At 41.3% G+C, this 22541-nt stretch overlaps 1 protein-coding gene across 1 annotated transcript in view; it reads left to right on the top strand.

Moving 5' to 3' along the window:
- The window catches only part of UNC79 (unc-79 homolog (C. elegans)), a 221257-nt gene that overhangs the window by 81359 nt on the left and 117357 nt on the right, over window positions 1-22541 (top strand). The window contains exons 19-28 of the mRNA XM_019518633.1: window positions 863-1084; window positions 5457-5684; window positions 6987-7128; window positions 7548-7627; window positions 7713-7861; window positions 10575-10732; window positions 12073-12254; window positions 16706-16907; window positions 18288-18467; window positions 21100-21165. Of these exons, the coding sequence (XP_019374178.1) occupies window positions 863-1084; window positions 5457-5684; window positions 6987-7128; window positions 7548-7627; window positions 7713-7861; window positions 10575-10732; window positions 12073-12254; window positions 16706-16907; window positions 18288-18467; window positions 21100-21165 (1609 nt within the window). The remainder of the gene's footprint in view (window positions 1-862; window positions 1085-5456; window positions 5685-6986; window positions 7129-7547; window positions 7628-7712; window positions 7862-10574; window positions 10733-12072; window positions 12255-16705; window positions 16908-18287; window positions 18468-21099; window positions 21166-22541) is intronic.

Below are 22541 nucleotides of genomic sequence, written 5' to 3'. Positions count from 1 at the left end.
CCTTAAATGACTTGGGGCACAGCAAACCAAAAATCCTTTGAGGAGCTTTAGTTTGCTGCCCCTACAGCCATGGAGTGAAGCATCAGGCTCTGTGCAGCTCCACGGCTCTGCAGGAAGCCCTGCAGGCAGTCTGGCAGCAGCCCGGGAAAGCAGGCTCCGCTGAAGAAAAACAGTGAGCCTGATCTTTTTTTTCCCCCCCTGCAGCCTGCCTGCCTGAGCTGCATGGGGGCCCAGTGCTTCCCTCTGTATCTGCAGTGCCCCCCAGGACTGCCTGAGCTGGATGCCTGTGGGCGGGTGCCACCTTGAGGGGGCTGTCACTGCTGTAGAGGGAAGCACCAGCCCCTCCCCCCCCGCAGCCCAGGGACTGCTCCACCTGTTGGCAGCTTGCCCTCCCCTCTCCGCCAGAGAGGCAGGTAAGTCAGCAGGATGTGTGCATGACACGGGAGTTGAATCAGCCCTAAATTGAAGTGGTGTTTTTTAAAACCCACTGCTTCAATTTAGGGTCCCCGTTTCATTTACACATGCCCTGACACTCCTGTTAGAGTGTTTTGTCCTACTGCATAATGTCACATCAGTGTAGCTTAGGCTGCTTTACCATCTGTACCCATTTTGTGGCTAAAGTTATACTAAGTTCCTCCCAGGTATAACTAAGTCCATGGAGTTATACCAGGCACAAATTTGATGTGCTCTTTCTAACATATGCCCGTACATACAAGAATGCAGAAGATGACCCACTGCATTTTACAGAAACAGCTATGATAGGAAAAAGTAAAACTGTAGGGTCTGAGTTTTCTCCCATGTATACCAGCGCAGTACTCAGGAGTTTCAGACTGATCTGTGTGTCTGTCCTCTGTTTCTTCAGGTAAGCGTTGCCTCTGACCCTGGGCGCAGGGTTCAGCATAGCATGCTGAGTCCTTTCCCAAGTCCTTTCCAGAGCCCATTTCGCAGCCCTGTTCGCAGCCCTTTTCGAAGTCCATTCAAGAATTTTGGACACCCTGGAGGAAAGACCATTGACTTTGAATGTGATGATGATGAAATGAATCTGAATTGCTTCATACTGATGTTTGATCTCATCCTGAAGCAGGTACCAACAGAGAGAAAATGTTCTTGGTAAACTGATGCAAAAACGAAACTTATGTCTGCCTATACATGTGCTTGGAGGTAGGTTTTGGGGGTGGGGGAGGCGCATTTTAATTAGAGTGGTTCCCAGGCAGCCGCTCTAATTAAAACCCCTTACTTTCATATGTATTAAACTCCTGCACATTTCAAAATGGCCATGGGACACTTTAAACCTCATTCAGTGAGGTTTAGTTAAAGTGTCTCATAGTCATTTTAAAACATGTGGGAGCTTAATACACTTGATGCTGCAGTGATGCTGCAGCATTCTAATTAGAACATGGAGGAGATTTGATTAATTAATTAAATGCTTAAAACACATATATGCTAATATTTAGGAATAATTGGAAAGAACCCACTTATTGCCATGTTTGGATAAACCCAAAAATCAAAAGTCAATAAATGTGCCTGTGAAATCTGTTAGGGCTGTCTACATGTGGGGTTGCACCAGTTAAACTAAAAATGTAATTTTAAATTGGATTAGATAAACTGGTACAAAAGATGGTATGAACATTGTTTCAGGTGAAAACCAAGGTTCATTTGTCAGTATTTTAGGGGTGTTGGTTGTACCTATGTTGGTTTCAGGAAGTAGGCAGACAAGATTCTTTGGGTAAATCTGATATCTTTTATTAGACCAACTAAAATAGTTGGAAAAATTCTTCTTTGCAAGAATTCGGGTACATACACTCTTCTTCAGGCAGAGGGAGCATCTGCAGTTCTTTTGTGCTCTTTCTGGATGAGATAAAATCCAGTATGCAAGAATGCAAGTCAGTGAAAATGCAAATATGTGGCATTGAGAGACAATGGGTGAGAGACAGGTAGGGGGGAAGGAAATGGTGACCTGGGTATAGAATGTAGCTGGTAAATTTTAGAGATGTTATCTGGGGTATCAGATGATTAAAATGTGCCATAAAATCCAATGTCTATATTTAGTCAATAATTTTTTGTATCCAGTACGTGGATGAAGTGAAGTTCGTAGGCTCATCTGCAAAAGGTGTTTTGTAAATTCCCTTTGAAGATTAGAATTGAGCAACTGGAGGGAGTGGTTATCTTGTGAGAAATGTGCACCCACAGATAATTGCAACCCATACTAGAAGCAGACCCAATTCTTAAAGAGATCTTTCCAGAACCACCCATCTAGCGTTTAAACAAGCACTGAACCTCGCCAACCTCATCACCAGAAGCAAACTTCCTATGGCCTAAAAAACATCAAATGGATCCAGATCATGCTGGGACAAGAAATGTAAAACCTGCCAAAGTATCTCTGCCACTCCCATAATAAATACACCCCACATAGAATCATCACCATTCCTGGATCTTACACCTGCACCTCCAGAAATGTAATATCTCATCCAGTGCACTAAATGCCCTGATGGAAAATATATAGAAGAAACCAAACAACTGTACCAGAATGAATGCACACTGAAAATCTATCAAAGACAGAAATACCCAATTTCCTATGGGTGCATGTTTCTCACTCTCTCTCCAATATCTCAGTTCTAATCCTCAAAGAGAATTTATAAAACACCTTTTGCAGATGAGTCTGTGAACTTCACTTCAGCAACCTACTGGATACAAAAAAAATCATGGACTAAATATAGACATTGGATTTATGAGACATTATAACCTGCCTGCCATCTGATACCCCAGGTAACCTCTCTACAATTTACCAGCTACATTCAATCTCCAGGTCACCATATCCTTCCCCTTCCTCTCCTCACCCATTGCCTCTCACCCCCTCTGACCCTCACTGCCAAACATTTGCTTTGTCAGTATTGGCATTTTCCACAAAAGAATGCTGCACAGGGTTTACTTAAGGTATAATATTAAGACATCTTAGTCAAGCCAGTGAAAACCCCTGTGTGGACAGGTTAGGCTAAACTGAAATAAGTCAATCTTAAATTGCAGCAAGAGTGCTTACAGAGGAGTTTGAACTGGCATAACTACATTGCTTTAGAAACTGTTTTAAGCTAACTATATTCAACTAGCTGCCTAGAGAAGCTATGGAATCTGGAGATTTTGAGGAAGTAGCTGGATAGGCACTTATCTAGGCTGGTTTCATCCTGAGCGCATCTACATGTAAAATTAATTTAATGCAATAAACTTCATTGCAGTTCATACTGCAGTTTATTCCTTCCAGAACTGCAGCACATTAAGCCAGGGTGGCACAGCCCTGGCTGGCAGGTGGCCTTGGGGGGTCAGCCTGCCAACCTGGGGCTGCTCCTGTCCAGCTCAACATGCTGCAGAGGGGCTGGATGGGGCAGGAGAGTGCTACAGTGCAGGGCTAACCAGCAGGCAGCCCCAGCACCGTAGCACCTTTATGCCCCAGCCAGCCCCAGTCATCATATACATGTGCAGGGTAAATAACTCCACCATAAAATAGTACTTGTGTTGGGCAGTACTATCCTATGGTGGAGTTAATTAGTTTTCTCAGGCCTAATAGCACTGCTTGTGTAGACAGTGATGCTTTACTACGGAGCTAATTAGGCAACTCCGCAGTGTCTTGTATAGATGCATCCCCTGTGTCTTTGCAGGGGGTTGGATGCCATGACCCTTGAGGTTTTTTTCCCACACTTCATATATGGGCAGGGCTCTAGGAGCAGAAATAAGCTAAACCACAACTAGCATCCCATCAGCCAAAACAGAAATATCCACACACAGATTTGTACTAATTTAGCTAAATACTGTGTTTAACTTAGGCTAGAAAATGTGTGGGTTAATTACACTCTTTTCTCTAGGCAAAAGGTGTGTTTAATTCAGTTAACTAAGTCAAGCTAACTAACTAATGGTAAGTGGTAAATCCCCAAGAAAACAATGCAATTTGTAGGGTTCACATGAGTTAGCAGATAGCGTGAAAGACTAAGGAGGAGCATAGCTGCTAACCCCTGCTAAAACTGCAAATTGCCTAGACTTCAGAACGTTTCTGATCAGTAAATTTTGCTTCATGTTAATTACCATACAGTAGCCCACTGAACTGAAAAGCACCCCTTTACTTTTTTTTCCCCAGTGCTAGGGAATTCAGCAGTATTTAATCAGGCTTTTAGAAGGTGTGAAATTCTGAACTTTGATCTTTTAATACAGAAATTGCCAAGTGAAGACTAGAGGAAGCTATAAAGATAAAATCCAGGAACTGACTTGTTTAGTGTATTTTGTTTGGAGTTATATTTTCTTTCATTTAAGTAATTTTTAATTGCCCTTCTTTCAGTTTTAGGATAGCTCCTCAGTCAGGTTGATAGGCTGAAAATGGCATGTCCCAGTTTAAGAGGATGCTGTTCTCCCATATACAGATATTGACCCATATTATCCAAAGTAGCCTCTACTCAGTGCCTCCATTTTTGAGTGCCCACAATGAGGCCTCTATTTTCAGAAGCATTGCGAGCCTGCAGCTCTTTCTGATTCTGTTTAGATTTGTAGGTGGTCAGTAGCTCTGACAGTCAGGCCTCAGTTGCCTTGAATATACAGATGGTGTTTCTTGTAGACTGATAGAGACTCCAAGACAGTGAAAGCCAGCCCTTTTGGCAGGCATGCCACAAGCCAAGTACTGAGTGACAATCCGATCCCCTTCCCCTGCCTAGTCAGCTGTTCTGTTTTCTTGTTGCCCTGTGCTTCCTGCTCAGTCTGTTACGCTGCCTTCTGCTTTCTGTCCCATCTTCTGCTGTTTTTCCTTCACACAGAGAATGCCTGTGCTACTTGTGGCATGCATGCCACATGCTGGACACCCCTGCCTTATGTAGCTTAGAGTTCATTTCTCCCCCCATACAACAGTTGCTCATAGCCAGTGATTTAGGGGATATGGCAGGAGTGTGGCAGGGGAGATTATTTAACATACTGCTGTGCTCTGACAATCCTCATTTGGAATAATTGCCCCAAAGCAATTGTACCAATTGTTATGTTACTGGCATAAATTAGAGGGGCTCTGCGGCCGCTCTGACTCCTGGTGAGAGCTAAAGTGGCCCTGCTGGCCTCTGGAATTGGAGAAACCATCATTTTTATGTAAAGCCTCCTCCTCAAGTCCTGGAGCAACTGCAGTTCTGTGGAGGACCAGAGCTATGTCTGAGATTGTCAAAGCTACCAAACCAAGCCGCCTGCCCATCCTCTATTAAGATTAATGGGAATTGGGAAAGCTGAGCTTTTACACGACTTTGAAAATTCCAGTGTAGGTGTCGAGTTGGGCACCCAAAATTAGTGGCTGCTTTTGAAAACATGAGTTCCAGTATGTCTTACATTCTTCTCTGTGTGGCTGATTTAATGTTGGCAGTAATGTAAGAATAAGCAGACTAGAGAACTGATTTTTAATCAGACAGTTAATTGTTACCTTTTCCCTCTTTACTTATTTTCAGATGGAACTCCAAGATGATGGTATCACCTTGGGTTTAGAGAACAGCCTCTCCAAAGACATAATTTCCATCATAAGCAATGTGTTTCAGGCACCGTGGGGTGGCTCGCACACGTGTCAGAAAGATGAAAAAGCAGTTGAATGTAATCTGTGCCAGTCTAGCATTCTTTGTTATCAGCTAGCCTGTGAGCTGCTAGAGCGGCTAGCTCCAAAGGAAGAAATCAGGCTAGTGGTAAGTCGTAAAATAAATGGGTTATATAATTAAATGGAAGACTTTAATAGTTCTTCAAAAGTCCTATGATTAATTACACAAATTGCCCTCTACACAAGGCAGCAAGGCTGCTTTGAGTTTGAACATAGATCAGAAGGATCAGTCTAGAATTAAATTTCCATTGTTTTGTTAGATCTTGTAAATTGGAATGGAGTCTTTTAAAGAATACCGTGGTAGAGGCAATACCAATTTGATAGGTGGCATTTTTCCTTTTGTTTTCCATGTGTCTTAGTTTCGTTCTGGGAAGGCGCTGTGGGTGGAGGTGTCATCTGTCATACCAAATGTAAAATGATAATACTTTGAGCTTTGCATCTCTGGGTTGTTCATATAACAAATTGAAATCAAGAGCCAAAATTTTCAAGTGATTAGGTATTTTGGGTGCTTCAGTTCTTAAGTGCAAACTTGACATACCTGAAAGAAATTGGTAGAAAACACTGAGTGCCTGTCCTACTCCTGTTCTGAAATTCAGGCCTGTGGCATTGTTGTCACTTTGAAAAGGCTGACCAGCATCCCAGACCACCTATGGTCAGTAAGGATTCCTTGTTACTTTTCATGAGAGCTGGAATGTCACCTGTGGTGTCCTGAACATATTTGATATTGAATTACTCTATTCTGCATGTACTTGTTCCTTTTGACATTTTTTTCTTACCTTTTATCCTAAACTCTTATTTGCAGCACTTCTGCGGTGCATTAAGTACTTGGAGCATTTTAGTGGTGGGCAAATCAATGTCCATTCAAGCGTGTAGGGATTCAAAGTGCTATATAAACATAATATAGATTTTCACAGGTTGTTTTTACTAACTTTACTCATTTTACTAACTCTACCCTTCCTATTCAGATTTTGGCCACAGGAAGCAAATTACAGGATTAAGAGTTAGCATATAAAGCCTTTGTTCAGCAAAGCACTTCCATGGGTCTTAGGTGCATTTTCAAATTCAGCATATGTTTATGTGCTTTGATGAACTGGGGCCATTGTCATGAAGCAAATAAAAAAATAAAAACTCATTGGTATTGCATGTACACTGTTGAAGCTGTGTTGTCAAAGGAGCCTTAACCCAGTGTCTGGTAACACATGATATAATTCTGACTATGCAAGTCATTGGAATGTACAATTTTGGAAATGCTTCATTTCCTCACACAAAAGCTCCTGCTTGAGTTAGGCTGCATGCATGCATTCAGGATTTAACTTATATAGCAGGGTTTCCTTTAATGCTTTCAAGATTGAATATCAAGAAATGAATTCAACTTCTTATGTTCTTAAAGGAGCCCACAGACAGCCTTGAGGATAGCCTTCTGTATACTAGACCTGAGTTTATTATAGGAACAGAAGGGGAAGAGGAAGATAAATTGGCAGCAAAACATGGAGAAAACCCAGGAAATCATACAGAGACAACAGAAAATGCTGGTGGGTTAAAGAGACATTTTGAACTGTTTGTTAAGTGGAGCCTTCCTATGCTTTTATTCAGATAAAAATAAAGCATTTTAAAGTAATCTTTTAAGCTCAGCCACTCAGAATTGATTGCTGTTCATACATTTAATGCTTTCCTAACTTACTGGGGAAGCTGTATGTATGGAATATGCATTTGTGGCAAACTTGACTGAACAGGTAAAACAATTAAACAAACCAATCCTTTGATAATATAGACTAAAGTGCTTAGGGACAAATTAATTTGTGATGTATTTCTATTAAGTGCAATTGGAGTTGCAGGTGAGATGAATTTGCTCTTGGCAATAATCATACCTTCCTTGCTTTATTTCTAGTTTCATTCCTAACTGGTAAATTCTATGCGATTAATCACACTGTACGTCGTTTTATTTTAACAGCAATAAAAAATGACACTGAGCGAAAATTTTGTTATCAGCAGCTTCCAGTTACCTTGAAGCTCATATACACCATACTGCAGGTACAATTCCTTATTCAATTTCACATATTTAATTAAGATTTTTGCTGACTTGAAAGTAGCGTTAATCACATGATTGTTTGCACAGGAAATGGCTAGATTTGAAGAACCAGACATTCTTTTCAACATGCTGAACTGTCTGAAGATTCTCTGTCTACATGGAGAGTGTTTATATATTGCGAGAAAGGATCATCCACAATTCCTAGCTTACATTCAAGATCACATGCTGATTGCAAGGTATGTACTGAACATAAGAATTTCTGAATACTTTATAAAGCCATTCCTATTTATATTATAGTAACCCCCTAAAAGCCCCAGTCAAGTTCTGAAGTCTGTTGTGCGAGGCTCTCTACAAACACATAATGAGAGACAATTGCTACCCCAAAGAGCTTAAAGAGTTTAAAAGACAAGACAAAAAGGGGCAGGAAAGAAACAGATGTGGAACAAGGGAAAATGACTTATCCAGGACCGTTCATCATGCTGAAACTTGAATCGGAGTTTCCTGACAGCCAGCCTGGTGCCCTGTTTACAGAGTAGCTCAGTATCGAATGTTCTCCAAAGATTTTTTTACACAAAAATTTTCAGTATTTTGACTGCTCCACCAGACGCAGGATGAAAACAAATGTTATACTATCAGAATTTCTTAAAGACAGAAGTTTTGATTTTTGATCAACTCTAATGAATGTCTAGTAGGCTGGTAGACAGCTGCAGGTATTTTTGTGAACAGTGCTATTGCAGTTGGTAGTTTAGGAGTGATGTAGCCGTGATGGTCCAGGAATTATGGTCTGAAGAAGAATGCCCTGCATTCAAAAGACTGTCTGGGGCAATGGCCTCAAATTGTAGGAGAAGAAATTTAGGTTGGAGATTAGAAAGAACTTTTTGATGATGAGGGTGGTCAGGTCAAGCACTGGAACAGTCTACTTAGAGAAGTTGTAGAATCTTCATCCCTAGAAATTTTCACTTGGCTGGGATGGGTTAGTCAAAGTTGATCCTGCCTTGAGCGGGGGGTTGGACTAGATAACCTTATGAGATCCCTTCCAGTCATATTTACTTTCTTTCCTATCCCAACCATGAAGTTGATCCAATGAAAAATATCAGCCACACCATGTGGAAGTTAGCTACTGTATGGGCCATGCTCCCTGATCACACTATATTTCTAAAGAGGCACCATCCCAGTTCAGCCAGAAGGGAGAGCAAGGTGCATTATGAGGGAGCTTAAGGCTGGTTGGGATGTCTAGGCTCTGAGGAAGAATGAGGACTTGGAGTATGGGGAACTATAATTCCCTTCAGGCACCACAGCTACTCAGGTGAACACAGATGGTGTTGAACTGACCCAAAAACAACAAAATAAAACAAAGCGTGAAGTTGCATTGCATGAAGTTAAGTGCCCCCCCCCGCCCAAATTTTTGCGTTTGGAACTTCCCAAGTGGAAATGAAATGTTCCATTGTGAAAACTGAAAACAATTGTTAAAATCAAAATATACACACTGACATTTTAGATTTTGCAGAAACCTCATCTTCTGTCAGAAAACCCCCCTTTTTTGTGTATAACACCCTCTAACTTGGCCAAGAAATGGGATGTTGGACTCGTGTAAAACCAAGCGGAGTAACCAGCTATAAGCAGGTCCAAAAACTGTTCAACACAGGTTACCAGAACAGGCAGATCACTGATGTGATAAGTCATAGCACTTTCTATTTTCTTCACCCCAGTTGTTTTGCAGTAAGTTGGATGCAAGTTTTTCATAACAGATAATAATAATAATGCCTCAGAAATTCTAATGAATATGTAATAGATTGTTTCCACAAAGTAAATGACTGATGGATGCAAATGCAGGAGTGTACTGTATACAACACTTCCACAGGAGAGCTGGCTGAAAGTGTAATAGGGCTGTTTTAAATTTATATTTTTTTATTTCCGTGTGAATGGAGCCAAAATACAATTTAAAAACAGTTCCCACTTGGCACTGACACATGCTGCTATCCAGATCAAATATACTCTTTTGCATGTGGGCTGCTGCACAGAGTAGCTGTCTGGTATCCTGGGTCTGTGGCTCCCAGAGCTTTCAGAGTCCCTGCTTCACAGCACAGAGACTGGAAGCCATAGCATGGCTGGCTGCTTTGAAGCCACAGACCCTGGAATCCTAGGGACCCCAGCCCTGGAGCAGTCTGCAGGCCCTGAAAGCACTAGAAATTTGGTTTTGCTGAAGTCTCCACATGGATCTGTACCAGAGGCAGACCTAATGACATCTTGCAGTTCTCAGGAGCCACTCTAATTAAAATGCCTGCTGCATCTCATGTATTCAGGGTCTCATACTTTAAAATGGCAGCAGGAGTGCTCTAGCTAAAGCTTGGTGGCTAACTTAATTAAAGCATCCCCGCTGCCATTTTGAAATGTGTGGATGCTGAATGATGCTGAGGTTGCTGGAGCGTTCTAATTAGAACCCTCCAACTGACTCATTTAATTAGAACACATCCGAGCAGGCATTGGGCACGTGCCTACAAGGGTGGGGCCCTTGGTGCTGGGCAGTTGCATAGTGAGTGATCTTTGGAATCACAGACCCTGGAAGCCTGAGGTCCTGGCCCTGGAGCAGTCTATGTTGCAGATGTGCCCAGGGGCGAAGGATTGTGGAGGTGCAAGGTTGTTGGCCTAGATCTTTTAGATTTGGTGAACATTTGATTAACTTAAAATGTTTTGGAGAAATGTTTCAAGCTTATATTTCATGAAGCTGGTCCAACTAACTTTTCTTCACTGGATAATTTCCAGCCAGCTCTATTCCACATAGAACAGCTAGTTGTTATCTGTGTGAGTGTATGGTGCAAGTCACAAACTTATCTTTTTTTTAAAGAAGGAAAGTCCCAGCAGCAACATAAGGTCATTTAGTGTTAAGGAAGGATTAGGGAGGAAAAGGACAGATTCTGTAAGCAGATTTGCTTTCATTGGTCTTTCCAGTTTATGGAGAGTGGTGAAGTCTGAATTCTCTCAGCTTTCCTCACTGGCAGTTCCACTTCTCCTCCATGCTCTATCTCTTCCTCACGGAGCTGACATTTTCTGGACAATCATAAACAGCAATTTCAACAGCAAAGACTGGAAGATGAGGTTTGAAGCAGGTAAGACTAAGAGATGTGTGATATTTGTTTGCTTCTTGCTATGGTAGGAAACTGGGTTGTTTTCTTCAGTGGTTGCTTTGGTGAGTGTTTAAAAAAAATCACATGGTACTTTGATAGAGAACAGTATAATTCATCCACCTGTGGACAATGCAGCATTGTCCTCTACACTCATCTACACTGGATTTCCTAACACTTAGTTGAAACAAATTTACATATGTCTGTGGCAGAGCACTGACCACTTGAGAGTCTCTTCTATCTTAGGAAGCTTTTCTTAATTCTCAGGCAAAATATCCCCTATCTTAATTGTATCCCATAGCTCCTGTTCACAGCCCATTCCCTTGCAAAGTTGTTTGACATAATTCTACATTACCAGTATATAATAATGGCCTATGAAACTGTCTAGTTATTTCCAGCCAAAATTTTACCCTATATACCCCAGACAGCCCATAACCTGATGTTTATTATGACAGTCAACAGATTTAAAATTTAGAGAGAGTGACTCTTCACGTCTACTGTTTAGGCAACAAAGGGGTTCAAACAGAATAGAGGAATGAAAAAAGAAGAGCTCTTACAGCCAGTAGGTGTTATTCTCTTTTCATTTTAGCAGCTATAGCCTAGTGTATATCTGCTGACTTCTGTGGAGTTGCTTTGAGGAGAATCAAGCCCATGCATCTTGGTTTGGAATTGTTGTCCCACATCCTTACTTTAGCTAAGGAGTGCACATCATGGCTTGGGAAAAAAGGGCTGCAAAGGTGACTTAGATACTGTTTGCACCAGCACAGTCAATCCAAAGGCTGCTCTAAATTTTGCTGTTTGCCACTGGCCCTAAAAGACCTTTTTAGATTCTAGGGTTTTCCCAGGCAGAGAGAACCGGGTGAAATAGTTTGTGTTTTATAGCTTTAAGACTAAGTGAGATAATAGTCTGTTCTGGCCTTGGAACCTATGACCCTATGAACTGAGATACTCAGGTCATGCGTTTTTCTTCCAGTCATGCCTCCTAGCCTAGCTTCTGGCATGTTAGGAGATGCTGTGCCACCAAAGGATCCTCCTATGTTGCGGTGTTTTTCAGGCAGCTGGGTGTACCAATGCTTCAGCTACTTTGCACTGGAAGGGTGGAAGTGTAAAGGATAATCTGGGAAACTGTAAATTACTGGGTATAAAATAAAAATGTATGATGGTACTTCTCACCAGTGGTGAAATTGGAAACTAAGCTGAAGTTCCAGGTCTTCATTGTTGCTTTCTATGAGATGTCACCTGCATGTTTTGCTCAAGATGCAGGGAAAGAGGCCACTGCCAGAATTAATTTGAATATTTTCTCTCTTGGGGCTTGGCCACGGCAGTGGAGAAGGTGGCTGTGTTGTGCAGGTTTCTGGATATTCACTCAGTGACAAAAAATCACTTACTTAAATATTCCTTGGCCCATGCATTCTGCTGTTTTCTGACTGCTGTGGAAGATGTCAACCCAGCAGTAGCAACAAGAGCTGGGCTATTGCTTGATACTATAAAGAGACCAGCTTTACAGGTAGGTTCACTTTATTAATAAAAACACATACACTAAATATAGAGATGGGCACAAGGAACAAAGACTGGATTTTGGATCCAAAGATGAATGGTGTTCCTGTTAGTAAGTGGGGAAGGCCTATCACTATCACATCAAAAGGCAAACCTTTTTAAGGCTGTTAGTAAGTAGGAGATGCACAGGCAAAAATGTCTGTTACATATTCTAGATGTATTCCTCTGACTCCAGACACTAAAGCCTGCAGTAGGCTGAATAGCATCTGAACAGTTCTGACAGCATACTGATTACTGTATTTACTCATATACCACACTCAAAAATTAGCCTTCCAAAACTGGGTTGCATTTCTTAAACAGGGAATCTGATTTTCTGTCCAGAATACAAGGATAAGGATGATGCTTTGCCTTCTTTTCCTCCAGCAGCTGCATGGAGGGAGGGATAGAGTTGAACAGGGCAGATTTGGGAGGGTGGATTAATACAATTGCACCCTATTTTAGTACCTACTCAAATCAAAATTTATAATCAACTGCCTGGCAGCAGCAGCAGCATTTCTCTTCAGGCAGTGCTGAGGAAATCAATTGACTTCATGGCTCATTATAATATACCTGATTCCTGCAGATCATACTTCACTACACAGGTGTTAATGACCCTCTCTCTTTTTCAAAGGTCTTGATGTTCCACTAATCAAGCTATCCTTTCTTTGGTAATTTTGCTGCCTGCTAGCTATTCCTGGTCTCAATTCCCCTATTTCTCAGCCCTGAAGACTATTTTTAGCTCTTTTAAAAATCCTAGATCTGCTTATGGAGTGCAGTTTTCAGCAGCAGCTACAGATTCACTTTTTGGCTGAGCATCTAAGAACTACTGACAGTTCAGCTATGAAAAGGTTACAACTGTAGTTGTAATAGGAAAGGGAGGCTGAATGAACTGAAGGTTAGGCTGTGTTCATTCTGTATGCATCAATAAACTTTTTTTCCCTCCAATCTGCTTTTCCAAAGTACATGTCTTATTTGTTGATATATGGTATGCAGGAAAATATGGTAGTTTTATATGGGTGAAACTAGGGTAAATTTTTGCTCACATAGGGTAAATTATTCACAGGTAGTTTGATAGTAAAAAACCATATATGAACAAACTAGATCTGGCTTTGACTTTGAAAAATTTATGTAAGTGCTTAAACTTCGGTCCCTACGAATTGGACTGTCCACATGATCAAAATGAAACACATATATAATCAATGAAGGATCAGGGCTTACGTTATGTATGCAAAATGGAAATTGTCATTGTACAATTACTGGTAGATACAACTGAAAGTATAGTTAAGTAATAATTCCAATACTGTTGTCCATAAAATGCAGTTAAAATGTTCAGGAATTGTGACCTCTGTATGTATTCATCCTATGTATAAGTACAGGAAACACTCTAGAATTATGTAGGAAAAAATGCAATGCATCTAGGAATAGTGCCAAACCCTCCATTGCTATGAATTACCTGTCACAGGGAAGGTCATTCTGGGTGCTAGCAATGCAGATGTTTCCACAATGTGCTCATTATATGGATACCTATACCTCTGTCTGTCTATGTACCTAGGATACACTTTCAAGTCACATCTTAGGAAGTGTACAGTGAAATGAGTGGGAGTTGCATAGCTACAATGCTTTGTCAAACTTTGAAAATGCATCCTCTCGTGTTTTGAAACAGTGGTGATATGCACTGAAAGTTAAGTAACCCTCCAAAGCCAGACTTTTCTTTGCAATCTGGTCAGAGGTTCTTCTTGGCAAGGAAAACATACTTGCCTCCCATATGCTTCATTTCCATGGTTTTTTTTCCATTGTCATCTTTCTAGACCCAAATGCTAGCACCCAAAGCAAGAGTCTTGGGCTAATAAAACAAAACTACATATAAACCGACTTGATAACTTTGATATTTTTAGCAATGTTATCTATCTTTCCTATTTAGGGTCAGGCCCTACCTTACTTTTTATCCTTAAACCTCCCAGTGAAATCAATGGGAATGTTAGGTGGACAAGAAGAGCAGGATCAGAACTATAGTTTTGACTTAAATCACTATTAAGCAATTTAAAATAGATTTTTCAGTTATGATTTCAATTAGAAATCATAGAAATCATAGAGAAGTAGGACTGGAAGGGACCTCTGGAGGTCATCTAGTTCAACACCCTTTCCGAGGCATGATTATCGGTATCCAAACCAACTTATACAATTTATAGCTTAAATTCTTTGTAAGACTATTGTCTGACACAACACAAGACATAACATCCTGACCTGCCACAGGTAAGGCAGGAGAACCATGGCAGCCAATGTCCTGCTTCTATAAAAAGTTAATATGCTTAAAAGAGATCAGCTAGTAGAATAACATACTGAAATCCGTAAGTTTATAGATGTGACACTGTTGAACAGAGTCCTAGAAAAATAGGACTGGAAGGAACCGCAGGAGGTCAAGAGACAGCCATCCAGGTTAAAAGCATCTCCATTTTTAAGAGCTGATTAGACAAAAGTTTGTTTAACCTACTTTTAAAAACTTCCATTCTAGAGATCCCCATCCTCTCTAGGTAATTTGTTCCAATGCTATTGCACCCTCATAGTTAGAAATTCTTCTTAATATCCCACTTAAATTTCCCTTGTACCATATAAGGCCTTTACTTTTTGTCAAATTCCCTCTGGATATAAAGAGGAGTCTACTGCCACCCTCTTTATAACCACATTTTTGTATTTGAAGACTATGATTGAATCTCCCCTCATTCTTCCCTTCTCCAGATGGAAGAATCACAGTTCTTAGACCTTTTTTTCATAAGTCATATTTCCTAGATTTCTGATAATTTTTGTTATTTACCTCTGGACTCTACAATTTGTCTACATCTTCCTTGAAGCACAGGGCCAAGAACTGAAACTGTGCTCTAGGTGAGGCCACACCAGTGCTGAACAGAGTGGAAGAATTACTTCCCCTGACTTGTGTATGGCATATGTGTTATTCTATTGCCTTATTTTTTGCATCTGCAGTATGCTGTTGGCTCACATTCACCTTGCAATCCACTGTAATCCACAGGCCTTTTTCTGCAGTACTGCTGACTATTAATTTGTTCCCCAGTTTGTATTTTTTCATTGGATTTGTTCTGTACTAAGTCCTTTGCAGTTGTCTTATTAGCTTTAATCCAATTTATGACTATTTCTCCAATATTATCAAGGTCATTTTGAATCCATATTCTATCCTGCAAAATGTCTGCTCTTCCAGCCAGTTTGGTGCTATCTTCAGATTTACTGTATGTCTATTCTATTCCACCTTTAAGTCATTAGTGAAGATATTGAACAGACTCAGGACAGAGCCCTGATGGGGTGGATCCTACTTGATACATTCTCTGAGTTAGACATTAAGCCACTGATGAGTACTTTCTGATAAATGATTCAACTAGTTATGCATTCACCTTACAGTAGTTTCATCCAGACTATACTTCCTTATATTACTTATGAGGACTCTGTGGAAAACAATATCAAAAGCCATACTAAAACTAAGATATATTATATCCATTGCTTTCTCCTCATCCACAAAGCCCATAAACTTGTTACAGAATGATACCAGGTTGGTTAACCATGACTTGCTCTCAGCAAATCTGTGTAAACTATTTCTGCTCACCTTGTTATCTTCTAGGTGCTTAGAATTGATTCCTTGATGATAGGCTTCAGAATCTTTCTGGGTGCTGATATCAGTTATCAATAGGAAGCTACATACATTTGTAATGTATCTCTGTCCATGCACTGTAACTCCTTGTACCTGTTACCAGGCAGAATCCCTTCTAATAGCACTCTTTTGTTTTATTTAATACACATATAAGATATGCATTATTTAAATGCACCTACACCAAGACTACTTTTATAGCAAAGGTGGAAATGAATGGCTAAATTTTCCACAACCCCAATTACATTTCACAATTCCTTGAAAGTAATGGTTTTGCCTAAATGTAAGTGTAGGTAGAATTGGCCCAAGAATTCTAAGGCAGGTACACTGTGGACACATCTGCATAGCTGATACTGAGAGCAACTTCTCATCTGATTAGAAGACTGGGACTGTTTCCTGAGGCAGTACATTAATTCCTACATAACTCTAGATCGTTTGCTCCACTTCTAAGACTGGAAGTCAATACACTGGGATAATCCCACTGGATAGCGTAACAAGAAGGAACAAAGCAGAATTTTGTTTTGTATGTACAACAGGGCAGAATCGTGCTCTAGGCTTTTGTGTTTCCTAAAATTAAAATAGAAAATTCCCCATTCAGAGAGGGCCTGATTCTTCACTTAAATGCTTGCACGCTGATTTCAGTAGTTAATCATGGTTTGTGTCAGAAGTAAGCTCATGTTTAGGGTTAGATGATTGGAGAAGTTGGGAGGTTTGGTGCTTTTAAAGATACGCTCTTCACATCTGAGTTCTTGTCTTTTTTTTCTCCCCAGGGTCTCTGCCTCTGCCTTGACTTCCAGTTTGACACAGTTGTCAAGGACAGACCCACAATTCTTAGCAAGCTTTTGCTCCTTCATTTTCTAAAGAGGGACATTCCAGCTTTGAGCTGGGAGTTCTTTGTGAATCGCTTTGAGACACTTTCTCTGGAAGCACAGCTTCATCTGGACTGCAACAAAGAATTCCCTTTTCCGACAAGTAAGCAGAATCCAAAACACATCACTTTTTCACCTTTGGCTGAATTCAGATACTTGCAGGAGGGAATGGGAGAAATGAAGGCTGCATCTGCTCTGGGGCTTAAACCAAGTTTGCTGAACTGATGTAGTCATTTTAAACTAAAAGAGGAAAACCCAGTCTTTGTGTGTTCTGATCGCCCAGCAGACATGTCCATTCTTGTTATATTGTGTTTACAGGTTTTGATGCCATGTTCTGTTTTTGCTACAGCCTGGTTCTCTGACTTGGCTGAAATATGATTTGATTCTATGACTAATCAAGTTAGCCAGACTGGATTTTTGTGCAAGTTCTTGGCCCTCAGTGTAGATAGATCTTTAGTTTGTTGTTATTCATAAAGGCCTTAAACATGATTGGACCCTGTTATGCTGAGGACAGATAAGTCCCTTGTCCAGAAAATGTACAATCCAAAAAACACAAATGGAAGAATAGGGACAATGATATAACATGTGAGGTTCAGGTGCTCAACTGTTAATTCCCAGGGTGCCTGTACAAATAGTTGTTAACAGATAAACTGCACATAAATTGTTTCCTTCTACAGTGCCTGTTAGGTGCCATCTCTTTCAATCCTCCAGTAGGCTAAGGCAAAATAATAAGGAACTTGTCTTTGGATGGTTATTTTATATCTTATTTTATATAACACAAAGGAAGGATATCTGGAAGCATTTAACACACAAATGCAGCAAATGTCATCTGTTGCCCCTTCCCCATTACTTTCCCAAACATAACTGTAAAGAGTGTAGGGGATCTGAGTTTCTGCTTTTTGGGTCACTCAGATTGTAAACATCTAAGTCTTGAATGTCTTGTGGACACCTGTACATCTCATCACTGATTCCATTAAGGCCAATGGAATTCTGCTGGTGTAACTTCCCAGTGAGAAAGCATGCTGAAACAGTTTACAAAGCTATGTGGAGGTCCAAATCCAATTAGATGTAGGCTATTTAGGGTTGGAATCTGATGCTAAACAGAACTAGACTCCGAGTTTGGATTCAACAGGGCTGGACCTTCCTGATCTGTTCTCATGCGCTTTTTGCCCTCTGAAATGGTTAAAGAATTGTGCCCTCTCCTAGCAAGAAATTCAGGGTTTAGATGGAAAAGTCTGGCTTGCCCCATCTTTGATATATAGGGAAGAAGCCAAGTTACCTTTTTTTAAACCTGTTCAAAATGTTTGGGATTATACAATTTAGGATTCACAAATGAGTTCCTTGCAAGTGGACCCCTTGCACCCATATGAAACCTTATTGACTTCAGTGGGCCTTGGGGCCCCCTGGCATGAGGCATTTTATAGAAGTAGGACCTAACTAAGCTGTGGAATGAATCCTAACTTGGTCAATTGCATTTGCAAAGCTATCACTGCTGTCCGGACAAATGTCGCCAACCTCAGTGATGCAGCAATGTGGAAGATCAAGAGGGCTCGTTTCGCACGCAATCGTCAGAAGAGTGTGCGTTCCCTGAGGGACAGTGTGAAGGGACCAGTGGAATCAAAGAGGGCGCTCTCCCTTCCAGAAACCTTAACCACCAAAATTCGTTGAGTATCCATTTATATTTTTGTGATAAGCCTGCATCTTCTCCCTTAAGACTGTATCCTGTTCCTGGGTACACACTGGAGCTTTCAGTATTCATCCAACTGCCATATGTTAGCAGGTTGGCATTTTGGACTGCCTCAAATCTTATTCAGATAGTTAGAAGTCAGTGGGCCTGTTCCAGGTTGGTAAAATGGAATTTAGGTGCTTAAGTCACACAAAATGATCCAGAGTAACCCCTTATTCAGCAGCCACAAAGTCTTTTGGTACCTAAATTCATTCAGTGCCTACATTTTGGACTACAAAATAGGCTTTTAAGTATGATCTGTTAAGGGTGCTTTGACCAGGCCTACCACATGTCAACAGTCTAGAGTTCAGCATAGAGTACAGCTGCTCGTGGTAGAGTCACTGCTGCTCATCTTTTGCACACTAGCTTAATAGAGTACCTAATAAGATGGGAGACCTAGGTTTTGTTTTCTCCTCATCCCAGAGAATGATCCAAATTTGACAGGGTTAGAAGCCTAGGATTTCTATACAGTGAATGTGGAGACTTAGGTATTTCCCAGGACAATCCACATCATCTGATTGATCAGCAGGGAGGCATCTACACCTAACCAATCAAAATGTTAGGCACAAGAGTGTTTCTGAGTTCCCACTCTTTACTGGAAGGTAGGGATCTGATCTAGGGCAGCAAGGGGGACATTTCTGTCACCTCAGGAAGTAAGGGTAAGGCCCACCTTTCACCCAGTAGACTGGAAGTGAGAGCACTTGCACAAAAACTTGAGACCAGAGTTTAGATCCTCTTTACACGCAGATGATTCAGACCCACATTTCCCCACTTTCCAGGAGCGTGCCCTAACCTCCAAGTTATGGTTAGACTGTGTGGGTCCTTTTTTGTCTTGTCTTGTTGAAGCTGGCTGACTGGGTAGTCAAGAGTGCAAGATTCATGGGGCCAGAAGGAGAGCAAGCAGGAGGGAGCCTGCCTTTGTAGTGCAGTGTTAGGGGGCTCTGGTACAGTGATGGAGTCCTGCGGTCTGTCCCCTGCTGTGAGAAATGTTTATGCCATTTCCATTACACAGTGGTTAAAAAACAGAAATTACCCTGGCAGCAAGGGTAAGAACCCTGGATGCCTCTCTCAGGGGAATGTTCTCCTCACTGGTTTATGAAGTCATACTGCCTCTTACTTGCTGTCTCTCAATGACCCTATGCATCTTGTACTTCTTTCAGCAAAACATCCATGCATCAACAAGAGGGGTGGAAGGTGCCCCCCAAACTATTCTTTACCTTGGTGGCTGGAGCATTGTCTTGGGAGGTGGGAGATGTGGGAGTGAATCATTTTGGACTCAGGAGGACACAGAACTTGGTCTCCCACTTTCTGGGGGAGCACCCCACCTGCCAAGCCAGTAAGCAAAATGTGGGCATTGCCATTAATGCTGCCAGACCCTGCCCATCCTGAGTGAACCAAGGCACATAATGTGCAGACCGCAGTCAGGCACCTAAGCTCAAGAGAGGGGCAGATGAGAAACACCCTTGTGCTCCAGTGTTGCCTGTCAGCTAGCTCTAGGTGGCTCCCCACTTAGGCCTGCAACTTCTGAATTGCCCTTTGGTGGCTCCTAACTCTCCCCAGTGACCATATTATGGACCTAAGGGGCTAACCCTCCATCTCTGAATCACCCCTTGAGGCCAGGTTCCTTATTTCTAGGTGCTCTGGTGCCTGTGTTGGAGGTGCCAGGGGACCAATCTGGACTTTGCCCAGTGACTTTTGCCAAAAGCCTAGACAGCTTTCCTGTTCTGTGCTGTAGTTATTTTATTAATAGAAATAAATGCTCTGAAGCAAAGCTCTATTAATACATATGGTGGGCTGTGGACTGAGATTTGTGCAAGAAGAGGTAGTTCCAGGAACATGAAATGTTGTTTTTCCAGCTTTTTAATATTAATATTTGTGTCATTTTATATAGCACTGTGCATGTGTTTAGATTTATGCATACAACTAGAAATTCCTTGTTGCAGCTACTCTGTATTTGAAAATTTTCTTTTCAGCATAGTAGTGTCCCAGCAAAACATTTTTACTAACATCTTACCATAAGGTACTAGGTTCTAGAAAATCTTTTGGGCTGTGTGAATTGACAAACTACAAGAAAAGCAATAATAAAACCAAATGTTCCCCGCCTTTTTGGGGATAAATGATAAATATCCCTTTACTTAAAATATAATTCAGCAACAATTAACTCCCTCCACCCCCTCAAGGCCTAATAATAGTTCCTGTTAAATTAACAGAAATCCTGGGTACTAGTGAGCTACCATGATTAATGAGGTCATTTATTTTCTCTAAATATATTTTACTCACAGTGTTCTGTGAATCTTATATAACCCTTGTTGCTTAGCTCCTAGTTCTGCATGGGTCCTTCTTGCTTAAGGATTCTTGGATCAGCAAAATGGAGTAATAAAGAAAACAAGAGTTATGGAGTACAAAAAAAATTACTACTGCACAAAAACCAACTCTTCTAACGTATTGTATGGTAACAATGAATTATTAGATGCACTTGAACATGATATTGGATTAACCTCAGGTAGCCCTGAGTATATGCAAAAGCTGAAGTTGCTTCATTTCAATAGAGTTGTTCTTGTTTTTTAAGCTGTGAGCTTGACCAGGCATGAGCAGTCTGCACCAGCCCTTGGTGGAACACCAGAGCAAACCCCAGGTGGGTATACTTCCTCTGTTGAAGTGAGGGATGCATAGCTTAGGCAAGAAAAGAAAGGCGATAATACAGTATCTTGTATCATGCACTAGCTTATGAGAGAGGTTCTTTCCTAGCATGTTGAGTTTCTGAAGAAGGAACACATTTGATCTACAAGTTTCTGTACCTTATAACCACCCCCTATCTGCATCAACCTTTTGTCTCTTGTCTTATATTTTTTTGTAGATTGTTTGGGATGGATTCTGTCCTTCTTATTTAAAGCCTGTATGGCGCCTACCACTATCTGGTTCTGGTTAATGAGTGAGGCTCTTAAATTGTTATTGTGATATAAATCAATAATAAATATTTGCTGAGGGTAGGCCAGGGTGCAACCGCAGCAGTTAGAGAGACAAAAAGCCTCTTCATGTCTCTCTTGTTTATATCTGAAAACACAGTCCAAGTGGAACAGATGTACTGAAATGGCTTGGTTAAAAACTGTGGAAGGCTTTTCCAGCTTCAGGAATCTGGCAGGGGCAGGAAGCACAGCCTTCCAGCATCCCAACTCTTTGTAACCTTAGCTGTATGCAGATGATCCCAGTGACAGACCGAGACTGAGTAATCCATAGCACACTGAAGCACTTTTCCACAGTCTCCATCTGGTAAAAGTGTAATGAATGTATATACAACAGACAAATGACTGCATTTCTTGGGGTTACAAAAGGCTAAGGTCTTGTCACATGGGAAATGTCAGCTTCGCATTGCATTGGTGTCTGGTATTATAGTTTTATCCTGGGTCAGGTGCCATATGCTGTTTTTCTTAAAGTCTCAGCTCCTGGACTTGGGTGATTGTGTGATAATCTCAGGTTTCCTTTAAACAATGGGGAGCCTGACTCTGTGGTTTAGTGAGGAGGGTACTGTACCAGGAGGAAGCGTACCCTAGATCCTGAGTTGTCCTCCCTGCCTATGCTTCCAGTGCTATTACTGTATTTTGCATTGAATAGTAATTGGATAAAAATGCATGAACTGCACGGGAACTAGGAGCCAAAGCTCAGGTCTCCTTCCCTCCCAAAACTACTCTCTTGCTCCTGCATTTTCTTATTTTGGCCCAGGAACTCTTTCTTTCTTTGCTGCCCAGTAGAGGGTACTCTTCATCTTGCCTAGACCATGGTCTGGGGTTTAGAGAGCTGGTGAGCAGTGAGAGATGTGGGTTCCAACCCTCTCTGGGTGAGGGGAAGCCTAGAATCTGGTTCCCTTATTCCCTGGGTAAGATGTCCTTATGAATAACCCACCGGACTAATGGTGGATGTAACATCCATTACATCATTTGGATGTGTCGCTCAGATGCAATCAGCTGGATTCCTTTCTGCCATTGCCATGTAAGGGTTTCTCATTGGAAGAAT

Source organism: Gavialis gangeticus, unplaced genomic scaffold, assembly GCF_001723915.1.
Source record: "Gavialis gangeticus isolate Ggan-Ray unplaced genomic scaffold, GavGan_comp1, whole genome shotgun sequence".
Classification (NCBI taxonomy): Eukaryota; Metazoa; Chordata; order Crocodylia; family Gavialidae; genus Gavialis; species Gavialis gangeticus.
Note: the sequence above shows the minus strand (reverse complement) of the source record. Positions and strands in the feature narration are given on the sequence as shown.